At 35.6% G+C, this 14176-nt stretch overlaps 1 protein-coding gene across 3 annotated transcripts in view; it reads left to right on the top strand.

Moving 5' to 3' along the window:
• Positions 1-14176, top strand: part of SGCZ (sarcoglycan zeta) — an 840489-nt gene that overhangs the window by 782943 nt on the left and 43370 nt on the right. For all 3 annotated transcript variants that reach the window (XM_075196209.1, XM_075196215.1, XM_075196204.1), the window contains one exon: positions 8201-8323. In XM_075196209.1, coding sequence (XP_075052310.1) covers positions 8201-8323 — 123 coding nt within the window. The remainder of the gene's footprint in view (positions 1-8200; positions 8324-14176) is intronic.

Genomic DNA, 14176 nt, shown 5'->3' with positions numbered 1-14176 from the left:
TATCTCCTAAACATACTCTAGAACAGCACTTCACTAATTCAGCACTAACATCTCCATAGTGAAATATTTTGGAACTACACTATTTTCCTATTTTTATATGAGATATAAATGTGGCGCATGTTATATTTTATGTTACAGTAATTACAATACAGATCATGTTGTTTTTTTTATTTTCCATTTCTGATGTATTTGAAAATTAAGTCACTCTTATAGTGCCTGATAAAATATGAAGCTAACACATTCGGATTGTGTGCCACTTTCACGTTGCAGTATTATACACTATTGTTTGCCACCTTTTGATAGCTGTTGTCCAGCCAGATATGTATATTATATGTTTGCTCTAACAGCTGAATGAAAGCATTAACAGATTATGGCTCCATCAGTGTTTTGCTGATGGATAATTTCAAGAATCCCTTGCTTGAAACTCATTCACTGTCCATTTATTCTAGACCTTTTAAGGAGATTTATAGGGTATATATCAATTCAAAAATCCCTTCCATTTGAGGATAACATTGGAGAATATTGCTTTGTTAACACACTCATAAAAATGCCTCATTAATTTGAGTTGGCTCTCGAGTGTTACCCTGTGTAAAATATCCCTCTTTATCTTCTGTCAAAGCATCTGCTGTACAAAACATCAATTATTAGTAGCATCATGTTAAGTGCAATCACTGTAATGAGTGCCCAATGTAATGTATATCTGTTATACATAGATCAATACCATATTGACCTCTGTTCACACCTCTGGAATTAAATGCTGCAGACTCACTTAGCACAGTACATTAAGCATATACCAAAGTGAAAGTACATATACTGGTGGTAAAATGATGTATTTCATAGTTGCTATATATATATATATATATATATATATATATATATATATATATACAGGGTGATTCAAAAGTCGCAGTACACCCTTTTATTTAAAAAACTCTACAGGAAATTGGGAAACCTGAATACTCCAGTAAGATATGGGTGACATGGTCTATCTTTTACGGTATGTACCAAACATGGGCGCCATCTTGAAATCGGCTAATCGGCCCAATTCCTGTAGAGTTTTTGAAATAAAAGGGTGTACTGCGACTTTTGAATCACCCTGTATGTATATATATATATATATATATATATATATATCTATATATATATACATATATATACAAATATATCCACACTCCAAAAACATACTGGTAGGTTAATTAGCTGCTATAAAAAATTGACCCTAGTCTCTCTCTCTCTCTTTGTCTGTGTGTGTGTGTGTGTATGTTTGGGAATTTAGACTGTAAGCTCCAATGGGGCAGGGACTGATGTGAATGAGTTCTCTGTACAGCTCTGCGGAATTAGTGTCGCTATATAAATAAATGGTGATGATGTATACACCTTGGGAAAGATTTGCCTATTTTGCAATATGTGGAACTAACATTCTGTGCTTTATAGAAGTGTAGTTAGAACAGCATTATTGTGCATTTGGTAAGTGCATAATATCCAAGGTTTTAAATAAATGTGTAGCTAGATAGATAGATAGATTCCAGGTGAAGCGACACTCAAGGATTTCAGACAGACTGTAGTTGTATAAAAAAGGTGTATTTAATTCATTTCAACATTTCAGTATATTACTTTCCTCAGACATCATGATGTCCCTAAGGGAAAATAAAAAGTTTAGCTGTTTTTTAAATAGAGAAACATTATGTTTATATGAATATAAGTTTATCCCTAAACATAAAAATATTAGAGGCACAAATGTGTATGTTTTTGCTTCAACAAATCACATACTAATATTTTTCATAACTGAGAAATGGTGATAACCATAAATTTTCTTTAATTGTAGTTGTTGATTTCATTAACCATATAGGGCCTGAGTCATTAAGGAATATATCTCTGTTTTTTCTGCGTATCGTACGCAGTTTCCTTCTGCTCGTGCCCAGAATGAGGACACTCGGCCGGCAACGAAAGCAAGTCCACTGTGTATGCCAACGCAAACGACGGTTATAGTCTACAATTTCAAGGAGTGAACAGTGCGGGGAGGTTTCTTGTTTTTCTGCAGTATCTCTTGCACTAACTAGGGGGCTAGTGTAAGTCCTGAGTCAGTATCGTATGCATGCTATAACATGTGTCTGCAATCAGGAGCAACTGTAATAATGTATTTTATGTACAGTAGACATTAAGGACAGCCTAACACTAATGTTTTTCAGCGGAAAAAAAAATTGTTTAAAAAAAGTTATTTTTATACAATTTCCATTTCTAATCATAAATGACTATATTATTGACAGGTAACATTAATTGATTAATATTATTTTTTTGTGCGTTCTTTTGAGATTTTATATTCCACTTACGTATTATACGCATCCTGCAGTGTCTGGTCTAGTAGAGCAGAGTGAACCCACACCCATAGTCATCACAACACGTATCTTGAGATCCGTTCCTTGCTGACTCCAGGAGTATGCAGAGCGCATTTACGTGCCGTTGAGAACAACTGCACGATGCGCTCAGTATGCTGCCTTAATGACTCAGGCCCTTATACTTATATCAATGCCTCTTATATCATAAGAATACATAACAGTTGAAATAGTTCAATAGTAATTTTACAACACACAATATATGATTTTATTTATAACGACAATGCATTTTCAATATTTTTTATTGCCCTTCAATATAATCTTATCAATATAATCTTATCATAGTACAGGGTGTTTCAAAAAGATGGACCCAATTTTAAAGCAATATATTTTACAATGGCAACATGTTACAATTACACAAAAAGTTACAAACGGTTTAATGAGTCATCAAATTCTTCTGACCATTTTATAAATGTGCCCTCCACCTGCTGTACGGACAACATCAAGACGATAATTGAATTCATCCCAAATGCCTCTCAGAGTGTCTTCTTCCACTGAATTCACCGCTGCCGTGATTTTGTTTTTGAGATCATTCAGATTAGTCAATAATAGTGGTACAAAAAAATGGTTTTTGATGTATCCCCACAAGAAAAAGTAACAGGGTGTAATGTCTGGGGATCTTGGGGGCCAAGGATGTAGCGCCAAGTCTACGGGTCCCATGCAACCTATCCAACATTGAGGCAATGTGTCATTTAGAAAATGGCAAACCTGCAAGTGCCAATGTGGTGGTGCTCCATCGTGCTGAAAAAAGTAATCAGAATCTTCATTGAAGGGGAAAGAGCCAGTTGTGTAGCATTTCAAGATTTGACATATAACTGTGTTTCTCTCAGTTAAAGGGCCATAGACCTTTCTTTGAGAAATGGCACAAAACACATTCACTTTCAGGGAATCATGCCCATGCTCTACCGTTTCATATGGATTCTCTAATCCCCATATGTGCACATTGTACGGTTAACTTTACTACCTAGATGAAAAATTGCTTCATCACTTCTGTAACATTGTATCACTAAATTCTACACACTTTCCTTTGTCATCTGCACGAAGAGGATGTACCAGTTGCAACTTGTGTGGCCTCATGATTAAACGTTGCTTTAACACACGCCAAACAGTCGGATGAGGGATCGTAAGTTTTCGATTGGTACGGCGAGTTGATTTGCACGGACAAAGCAGAAAATCTCTTGAATTCATCTCACGTTTTCCCCTGAAGTGTGTGGTCGCCCTGTGCTCTTTTCCTTACATAAATTGGCCGTTTCTTCAAAGTGTCTGAACCAATGACAAATGCTCTTTGGCATTGGTGGATCAATGCTAAAATCCCTTTGAAACGCATGCTGCACCACAATTACGGATTCAGTCTTGCTGAACTGCAGAGCCCAAAACACCTTTTGTTGTAGGGTCGCCATCTTGTGAACCACTGAGGCTAGAGGCTGTTGGAGCACTGGGAGAGGCATCTAGCGGTAGTCATTTCAAGCTCTATGCCCCGCCCTTTCAAGTGGTAAGAGTTTTATTCATGGGCGGTATGTGGGTGAAGAGATATAGCGATTTCATATCGGGTCTATCTTTATGAAGTACCCTGTAAATCGCCTGTACACTCATTGGTATATAATTTCAATAAGGTTTAATTTTTAATAAGGTTTAATAACCTTATCACTCTTTGCCCCTAATATAATTTTTGTATCATTATGTGGGGGAGATCATAATAGTGTAACTTCCATCCACTGTTATGAGAGACTAAAAGTGCTGTGGTCATATAATTACCATGCAGATTAAATTCACTTATAAATATCTCACAATTTAATGGATCAGTAGCCATATAATAATGATCACTATTGTTCTTATATTAAGAGCGTAGTTATTCTTAAATAAGTTACTGTCTCCAACTAACTTGAACTACCCTAGATTTATTCTCTCAATATAGGTGTACGTGTATTGTTTTTCATCCCCTAATAAAATTCTTATTTAAATAAGTTAGACGGAACAAATTTGTGTTACCAAGTGCATGCAACAAGCGGCAAACAGCTGTTATATACTCCCACTTCCGGGTCTGGGATGTCATTATTTATGTCTGGGACGTCAATACCACCCAGTCATTTTTCCCTCTTGTTCAAAGGTGATTGCAATCACCTTTGCTCCAGAATCCTTTAGTGCTGGCCTCTTAGCCCAATTTTCTCCCCCCTCTACCAGTATGGTAGGAATCTGATACAAAGTCTCCTGCTCCATTAGGTCTACTAAGCTATCAGACTCATGGGGTGAGAAAGCACTAGTTCAGCAGAAGGCAAAAACTCCAGTGCATGGACTCTCCAACACACAACCTCTGCACTCTGATTTTTCTCTTCACTCTGAACTATTTGCCCCAGGGCTGGCTCCTTCCTTTTAAGGACAGTTAGTTTTCCCATGCTCACGGACCAGCGATGGGTGGGCTTAGATTCATTACCCCTCAGGAATTGTCAGCTGTCATACCCCCTTACCTCCCTGAAGTTGTGACTCCAAGCTGTCTAGCTAGTCACAGCCCAGAACATTGGGGTCCTAATCAAGCTAACTAAGGGGTTGGGTCCTGATAAGGTCTAAGCAACACCCACTTTAACCCCTGCCATGCTTTTCCCCTAAAACTCAACTTACAGCTGTTTGATATTTCTTGTTTCAGAGGTGGGACAGTATACTGCAAGTCATGTGAGTGTGACCCTCCCAAAAATACTCATATCCCCACAAGCAACATCAATAGCAAACAGCAATAGCAATGTAAACAATCAAAACTCTCTGAATAGGATAAGCTCTACATTGTTTGCGCACAGTGAATGAGTATGAACACATTTGTCCTATTAAAAATAGATGTTATATTGGCATATGCAAAACATTGTTCTAGGAATTAGCCTTTCTGTTGTTGTACTGTAGAGTGTTGCTAAATCACTGTAGGCAGATATATCTGTGGGACATTTCCACTGTCATGCAGGGCTTTGGTACACAATATAATATAATCTTTTTCCCTAGTCCAAGAAAATGGACTAAGCTGCATATGTACACAAGTTAACAAAGCCATGCTGTTTCAGACATGTCGGAACCTTAAAAATACAATAGACACAAGTATAAAGCATATACATAATAAATATATGATTTAGAAACATAATTGGGAATCTGAGGAACCCAAAGGGTAGAAATATACATACACTTTGTAATAAGTGAGGAGTAGACTTGTTGAGGTGAAATTAACCCCTCACTTCATCTCAAGTAATTGAGCCTGCAAAAACACTAATTGCTTGAAAATTGTTTGCTATGTCCCTGTGTCCAGCCATGCTTTCTTTCCTTGTCTTAGCCTGTGGCATTGTGTCTGCTATCTTTGTCTTCGTCTGTGTCTTGTATATCCAGGTCTCCTTTTGCCTATGTCTACCTTGCTCTGATTATGTTAGTTAACTTCCTTTATTTCTCTATCCTGGTCCCATCACCCTCAGTTAGCCCTATTGTAGTCCTGATGTACTTTGTGGACTGATGTACTGATGTACTTTGTAGACTGCTAGGTGCCTGTGGGCAGTCCTGAGGGGAAGGTGCCTGCTATAGGTCCAGGAGCGTGTTGAGACCGGGACCTCGGTCCTCCTTTAATGGCTTCCCAATTCTTTGCTAATCCTGCTTCAGCTAGTCTTGCCTGATATACTTTGATATTTCTTATCCTACTTTTATTTGACTCCTTACATTGACCACTGCTTGACTGACTATCCATATTAGTTTTGACCCTGACCTTTACGACTGGCTGTTCTGGTCTCTTGGCCCTGTCCTCTCTGAATATTCTCTGTTTGTGACTCCTTCCCTTCCAAGAAATTTATTACTATATCAGACTTGCTATATTCTTAAATCATAATTCCTCTCTGCGTAATCTCCAAACCTGCCCATCCTGACCGTTAATGTTAGTTTGTGGGCTGGCATTTTATTCACCCTTAGTTACTGATCAGCAATTTGCTGCTGATCATCACTACAATATTGTTATGGTTATCATGTGAAAATGTGTTTCAATTTGTTAAGCTTGCATCTATAGGAAGAAAACCTCATGGTCCACCTGGTTTTTTTATGTAATTCTTTTGTTTCGTTAATTTTCACCATTTTCCAACTTAAATAAAATATATCTTTCAACAATTAGCTAAATTAACTTTGCTTAATTTTTCGCACAAATATTGTCCCCAGCACTTTTTATTACCCAAATGTATCCCTCAATGTATCATGCATTCTAAAACACATCAGCGTGAAAGTTTTGAACTGAATACCAGTGGGCATTAATACCAAGATTAAGTATAGTACAATTTTAGAACTGAGCAAATAAGTAATACAAAATTAAGAATATATTGGTTGCAGTACAGTTTGTGTATTCTTGTAGTTTTGTTTGAGCTTTTGATAGGTGGTCAATAAAGTGCTATTATGGTTCCTGCTTAATTTCTGTTACTTTTGAACTACAATTAACCCAAACTTGGTGTAGAAGTATAGAATCGCTAATCATTAATTTTGAATTTGTATTAGTAATTGGTAATTCAAAGGACCTTAACTGACCTGATGTCTAAGGATTTTAAGCTAACATCATTCATAAAGCCATATAAAACATGACATAAATGGGCGGAGTGCTCGCTTTCTGGAGATACTTTCCGCGTATATTTTTACTGAAATATCCGCTCATTTTTTCTTGCAGGAAAAGAAGTGTACATTTGTACCATAATAACAATAAAAATGTGCAGGCGCGGTGTTCTGTGGAACATCGCAGCTAATTGAATTCCACCCAATGAATGATGTTGCTGATGATGACATCACATAGAAAATTTCAGACATTATAACTAATAACTAATCACTGTCATCACACAATATGCCACATGACATCAACAATTACATCAGTAATCACCATAATCAAGAGGTCGTCGTAATAAATGTTGTTCATCAAATTACTGATCATTATTAGCCTAGATGTGCACTTTAAACATGGGTAGCACAGTGTCACAGTAGTTAGCATTGCTGCCTCACTGAGATGGGGCCAAGGGTTCAACTCAGATCCTTGCTCTGTCTGTGTGGATAGTATGGTTTGTATGTTCTCCCTGTGTTTGTGTTGGTTACCTATGGGTCCTCCCATTTCTTCCCACACTCCGAAAACATACTTGTAGATTATTGGGCTTCTGATGAAATTAATCCTACTGTGTGATAGCAAATGTAGATTATAAATTCCACTGGGGCAGAACTGATGTGAATGATTAAATATTCTCTGTAAAGCACTTTATAGTAAGTAGGCTCTCTATCAATAGTTTACTATCTTGCTGTAGTTACTTGTAAAGCCTGCAATCCTGTATAGACATGTTCATTGACTGAGGCACATAGAATACCTCTTGCTATTTTCCTCCTAAATTATGAATATTGCAGCTAAAACTGCATAGAAAAACAATGATTTTATTGGGTTTTTAAGTCTGTACATTATAATATTATAAAATAGTTTTTCTAATATTTAAATATTCATATGTTATTAATTATTCATATTTGATCAAATGTATTGATTCATATTTTCTTGAAATATGAAACAATACATTTGATCAAATATGAATAACCGGTGCTTAAAGGGTGTGGGCGGACACATATATTTAGTAATAAGTATACCACAAAGGCAAACTTAATATTAGATTTTATAAAAATGCTGCAGTGAGGTTTGAATAAGATCTTCAAGTTTGTGTCTTAGCAAAGTCCTACAGCGTAAGTGCACAACATCTATGAAGTCAGCACTTTGTTGGTTCATTAGTAAATCCACATTGATATGCATTTATTTTAAATGCATTTATCTTCCCTTTGTAATGCAGGTGCGGATGCTGTGGAAGCACAGTGTAAAAGATTTGAAGTAAAGTCAAATGAGGACGGGAAGATGTTGTTTTCAGCTGATGAAGAGGAAATCACCATCGGTGCTGACAGACTTAGAGTCACAGGTAATATTTTACAAACAATATATTGGGATTATTAATATTATTACCAGTTATTTATGTGAAGCACCTACATGTTCTACTTCAGGAATGTGAGAAATGTATTTAATATGAGATGAAACAGCAGCTAGATAATAATCTGAGAAGAAAAAGGTAATTGAAGATAGAGGAAAATATTGAAACTTCAGTAATCCTACACCCAACGTTAGGCGTATAGACTTAGTGCTGACTTATACAAAACCTTATATGTGAGTTGTTGTTTATCAACTTTGAATTTAGAGAAGAAAAAGCAAAGAAAGCAGAAAAGTGCAAACTGGATCCTATCTAAGGTTAAAAATGTTACTGTAGAATTATATTGATATATAATAAAATTTATTTTAATCACTAAAAAACAATAAGTGAAAAAATCAATATCACATATATAAATAAAAATATATATATAAAAAACATAACTCATAAAACTAATGATCCGGACCAGTTGTAATAATATATTATATGTAAAAATCTCTCCTATAATGCACGTATAGGGAAAAAAAACTCAGTACTTTATGCTATAATCCTGGATTGTTGATTATATAAGATCAAGGGACCATTCCACACTTTCCAAAACATGATCGTATTAGATATAATCCATACATCAATATCACAGTTTTATGTGGATCCCAATGACTTTTACAGTCACAATGATTCATGTATTACAACAGTCTATATATCATTTGGGAAGTATAGATCATAATTGGAACATCTGACTCATGAAGTCCTGTCAGCAGCTTGGAACTCCGCCTACTACAGCAACATATATAATCTTTCTTCCAGAGTTAAATATATTTTGCTCACCGCAATTATCTTACCCCACTCAGGACTTTGTGAAGAGGATTAGGAAATAATGATATTGGATTCCTAAAAATAATTAGGTCTCTCATTCAGTCAATTCATCTAGTAAGCACAGGTTCAGGTCATTTGATCACAGTTAAAAGAATTATAACTGACGCGTTTCTCCACTGATAATATGTGGTCTCCTCAGAGATTTCTGTTTACTTTGCAAGGAAAATACTGGCTGATTTTGCATGTACAATATGTTTACATGTATATATTTTTAAACTGTAATTTGGAGTTGAGCTAGGAAGTGACTCATCCAAACTCCAAAGCTGTCTGTACATTTTAAATATGCCCCCTCCCTTTAGTGCTACATGGTTTTGTTAAGGATCAAAATTGCACCACCTAGCTGAATTTACACTTAAATCTCAATGAGGCCCATAAGGGACATTCTGCCCATCAAATGAATTGAGACATGTAATGTTTCTTCTAGCTCAAATTAACTTTTATTATAAAAAGCAGTAGCAGTTATTATGTTAACATATATCCATACCTCCCAAGTTTTGAAGAAGGGGGCATGGCTAAGCATCACATGGTCATGACCATGCCCTACAGGGGGGGTGTTTAGTGCTTCCATGTGCTGGCCCACCTCAGATACTTCAAAACACCCTTTCATTGCCTCATGCACCAGTGGCATGTACTCACCTCAACTCAACTATGCAGAGCAACAATGAACACGACATACCTCCCAACTTTCTTACTGCTGAAAAGTTGGCAGGTATGTATATCTTTTTATGATAACCTAGGTGTGGCTTCTTTCCCCTGTGGCTACACAGGGGAAGGGAAATGATTTAACAATTCCTTTAAGTATAACGGTATAACGCCTCTAATTATACCAGAACCATGAATTGCATATGTTATAAACCGTTTGGGGCACAAAATCCAATTGGTTATAGAATAAACAGAGTTTCAGAAGCTTGTGAAAATTTTGGTTATATTGGATACATTTGTTATGTGAGCAAAGTTTTTCTATTCATATACACAATAAACTTCTTGGAATTCCATTTATATGGAACACACTCTGCTCATTTTTGGAGAAATTAGTTGATAATAGTACATTAACTTGTCATCAACTGCACAGTGAATATAAATAGAATGATATCAAACAGCTTAAGTTCTATCATGGTGTGAAAACTTTAAAATATATACATTTGTGAATATTATTAGCAGCTTCTATTTTATGTTTAGCATTCCTTTATAGTGGTAGGTATTGGGTGTTGCTTTTCAATATGACATTATATTTCCAGTTGGTGGCAGTTATGATAGTGAAGGTGTACTTAGCGGATTTTGGAAAAAATAGATTACAAGCAATGAAAAAATGAGAGTATTTGACATTTATCAAACATCATGTTGGCTATGTAATTTCAGTGCAGTTTTATCACAGCTGAATGAAGGTAGAACAGACTGGTAATTTGCACTGAGCACAGTAAGAGAAAATTCATTTCCCGGACATATGCTTGAGGTTCCATTCCTCTGTTCTAAGTGCTTCTGTTTGGATGAGTGAATCAGGTGAATGGTTCTTGATTTACTGTACATCATTTTGTTCAAACTAGCACAAACATTATGTAGCACTATTAAGTCACTGATCCACAGAATTTCCACATATGTTGATTTATTTATGGTTTCTGACTCTAATGGTTATTTTGTCCTTGAAATACATTATATGTACATTACTATTAATTTATCTCTGTTGTGTTACTTATGATGAGCAAAGGAAGTGGAGGAGGTGGAATATGTGAATTGTATAATGTACATTACTTGGTGGTTGAGAAAAGCAAAATCTTTAAATTCATTATATGGGATATTCGGGTTGTTCTGCATTTTGATACAATATCTTACATATTTTGCAACCAAAATTCGCCTTAATTCTTCCCAGTCCTAACCGCAAACACACCAGAATAATATACATTTCTATCAGCTGATTTCTATTTATAAACTGTAAATTCTGCAAAACAGAGGTATTCTGTGATTATGCCCACTGCCAGACTGCTTACCAGTACTGGGTGATGGCATTAAGATGGTAATGAACTCTGATAAATGAGGATTGTGATACTCTGGCACTCAGAAGTGCCTGGGGTAAGGTATTAATGTTGCGTCATAGCAGACATCCCTGTATAGAGTAATCATTATTTTTAAGTTTTATTGTATGTAAAATTTGCACTCTGGGTAAGTATGGTGACTGCACAATAGTTCTAACTGAAGTTGTTGGATTCGGCCTCCAGTCCCTGATGTTTCCGCTGCTATATTCCTGAGACTGCAGTCCTAACTGTTAATCCCATTACAGATACGAAACTTTCCTATTCAGTCAACGAGATGTAGGCTCACAAAAATGTACAGCCTTTATTTAAATGACAATATACTGTGTATATATATATATTATATATATACATATATATATATATATATATATATATATATGTATACATATACATACAGACATATATATGTGTGTGTGTGTGTGTATATGTATATATAAATATATATATATATACATATATATATATATATATATATATATATATATATATATATATATATACACATATACATACAGGCATGCTTCAGGGGCCTACTCTCTGTCACCTTAATTTCATTATTATGTACACACAGATGCTCTGTTATCACAGAAGGTCAGTCAACCTTTTTTTTATTACCCAGTTAAGAGCTCCGAGGATCTAAAAGATTGGCTAAAATATTTAGGTCAATCCAAGCTTCCATATATTCTCCTTATAGAAAATATAATTTATCAAAGCAATACTTCTCCTAGTATATGTTTGTGAAGACCTCTGTATACATTTGTAACCTCTGAAAACAACACAATAACATGTGTCATTGACATATCTATCTCACATGTGTCAATAGCATATGTAATGCATCTTGCCTAGACATCAATATAACCAAATCATGTTACCTATGTATATTTGCAGAAAACTATACCATTGTTAGTGGTAATTAAATAATGATATATCTCTGCTATATCCCAGAAGGGAGTGAGAGTATATTTTTAAAAATCTGTTATTACAACTGTTCTTGCACAATAAGGCATTAAGTCAGTGGTAAAACAGATTAACATACCAGCACACCTCTTATAGTTATATTACATGAGGGAGAGGGGCAAGAAAGAAAAAGGTTTAAAGAGTATTGCAATGATTTGGGGATCAGTCTGCTATGGAAAATTCGTTCACACCTTCAAGACTTTTCATAGGATTAGATTACGGGAAAGAGTACTTGAGTGTAGTTCTTCCATTTCTGTGTTGTATTTTATTTTAAAACAATTGTATATGCATATTCAATATGCCAATTTGTTATATCAGTTGTTGTCCAATAAGAACTGTCATATTAAAACCTATTTAATAATACTCCTTTTTTCTGTTCTAAAATAATTCACATGTCTAATAGGATGGTTTTTTAACTGTACATTGATGCAGGGAATTGTTTGGTTTACAGTAACTCTGATAAAATTAAGTTGTGATTACATTATTGGAGACAACCAAAGTAACTAAAGACTTCCTATGAGTGACAGTTCTTGCACTAAATTGTAGTTGTGGCTGACCCTTGTTTTTAATATTAAGTGTGAGAGATATTTTGAGGGAGCTGAGTCATTTGCAGACAGACCAGGTGGTCTTGTACAGATTAACCCACATAACCACATCGGTCTTCTCATGATAAATCGATCATGCAGTTGTTACATAACACTGTACACAGAGTTATTCCTTGACAAATTATGTTTCCTATCTAGCTTTTCTTCCCTTGAACATAATGAGACAGAATTTATTATTGTTATTACCCTTTATTTATGTATAGGCTAAAATTGCTACCAGACAAACACACACACACACACACACACACACACACACACACACACACACACACACTATGTTTAGTTTACTCTTCTATTGTGTTTGATAAATTACCAATTTCCAGGGGAAAAATAGACAGTTATTTTTCGGTGCTTATCCACAACTCTATTTTATTTATTTAAATTGTAAGCAATCAGCTTTGTGGAGCATGTAACTTTTACACTGTGATCTTTACTATTTATTGATTAGACTATAAATAATTCTTCCTTATCCTCTTTCCAATTACCATAAAATTCTTGCCATAAAAATGACATACAACATTATTGGACTTGAAGCAAAAGTTCATGATAGTAGACAGTGGGCAATAAAATTAAAGCCTGTATCATGGAACCATTATCTTTTAGCAAATAAAAATGAATGCATCCCTAGTCATGTGAATTCTTAATGTAATTTCCTCAGCTCAAAATCACACCATTTTTCTGTTTTGTATTCAAAATTTTGCTGCTCAATGGAAATCATGGCGCCCAGTGCTAGCTATTTGGTCGTGCACAAGTCACTAATTATACTAATTATACTGAGTAGGGCACATTTCAGCTGATCATTATCTGCTTTTACACCAGAGAGCACCTACAACAGCTACATTTCCTGACAGGTCTACGCTACATCTGTCGCATTTACTTGAACATGTGCTTATTGAACTAGGCCTACACTTGCAGGCTTTTTGCCTCCACCAATCTGCCTCTCTAAGTGTAAAGAGTACTATATGCATGACGTGACTGACTCTGCATACAGACACAAGTACAAGTGGTTATTGTGGCCATGGGTAGTAGGGGAATTCATAGTTTACACTAACCAAATGACCTTGCCTCCAACTCTACATGAGGCCTATAATGTCCTTTTACTCAGATGGAAACGCTGCTGGTGCATGCTTACAGAAGCGGGGATGGTAAAAAAAAATAAGCTATGGGCTGATATCTGGTGTTGATCTGTGGACTGATCATAGAGAATGATGGTATATGGCAGTTTATTGTACATAGTGGGCACCTTTAGATTTGGACTAATTGGCACTCTGAATGCACTCACATAAAGATGCAGTAAAAAAAGGCCTACTATGTATACATGTTGGGTCAGACATACTGTATGTCAAGATGTGTCCAACTCAAAAACAGTATTATTTGTGCCA

The sequence above is a fragment of the Mixophyes fleayi genome, chromosome 1, assembly GCF_038048845.1.
Source record: "Mixophyes fleayi isolate aMixFle1 chromosome 1, aMixFle1.hap1, whole genome shotgun sequence".
Classification (NCBI taxonomy): Eukaryota; Metazoa; Chordata; class Amphibia; order Anura; family Limnodynastidae; genus Mixophyes; species Mixophyes fleayi.
Note: the sequence above shows the minus strand (reverse complement) of the source record. Positions and strands in the feature narration are given on the sequence as shown.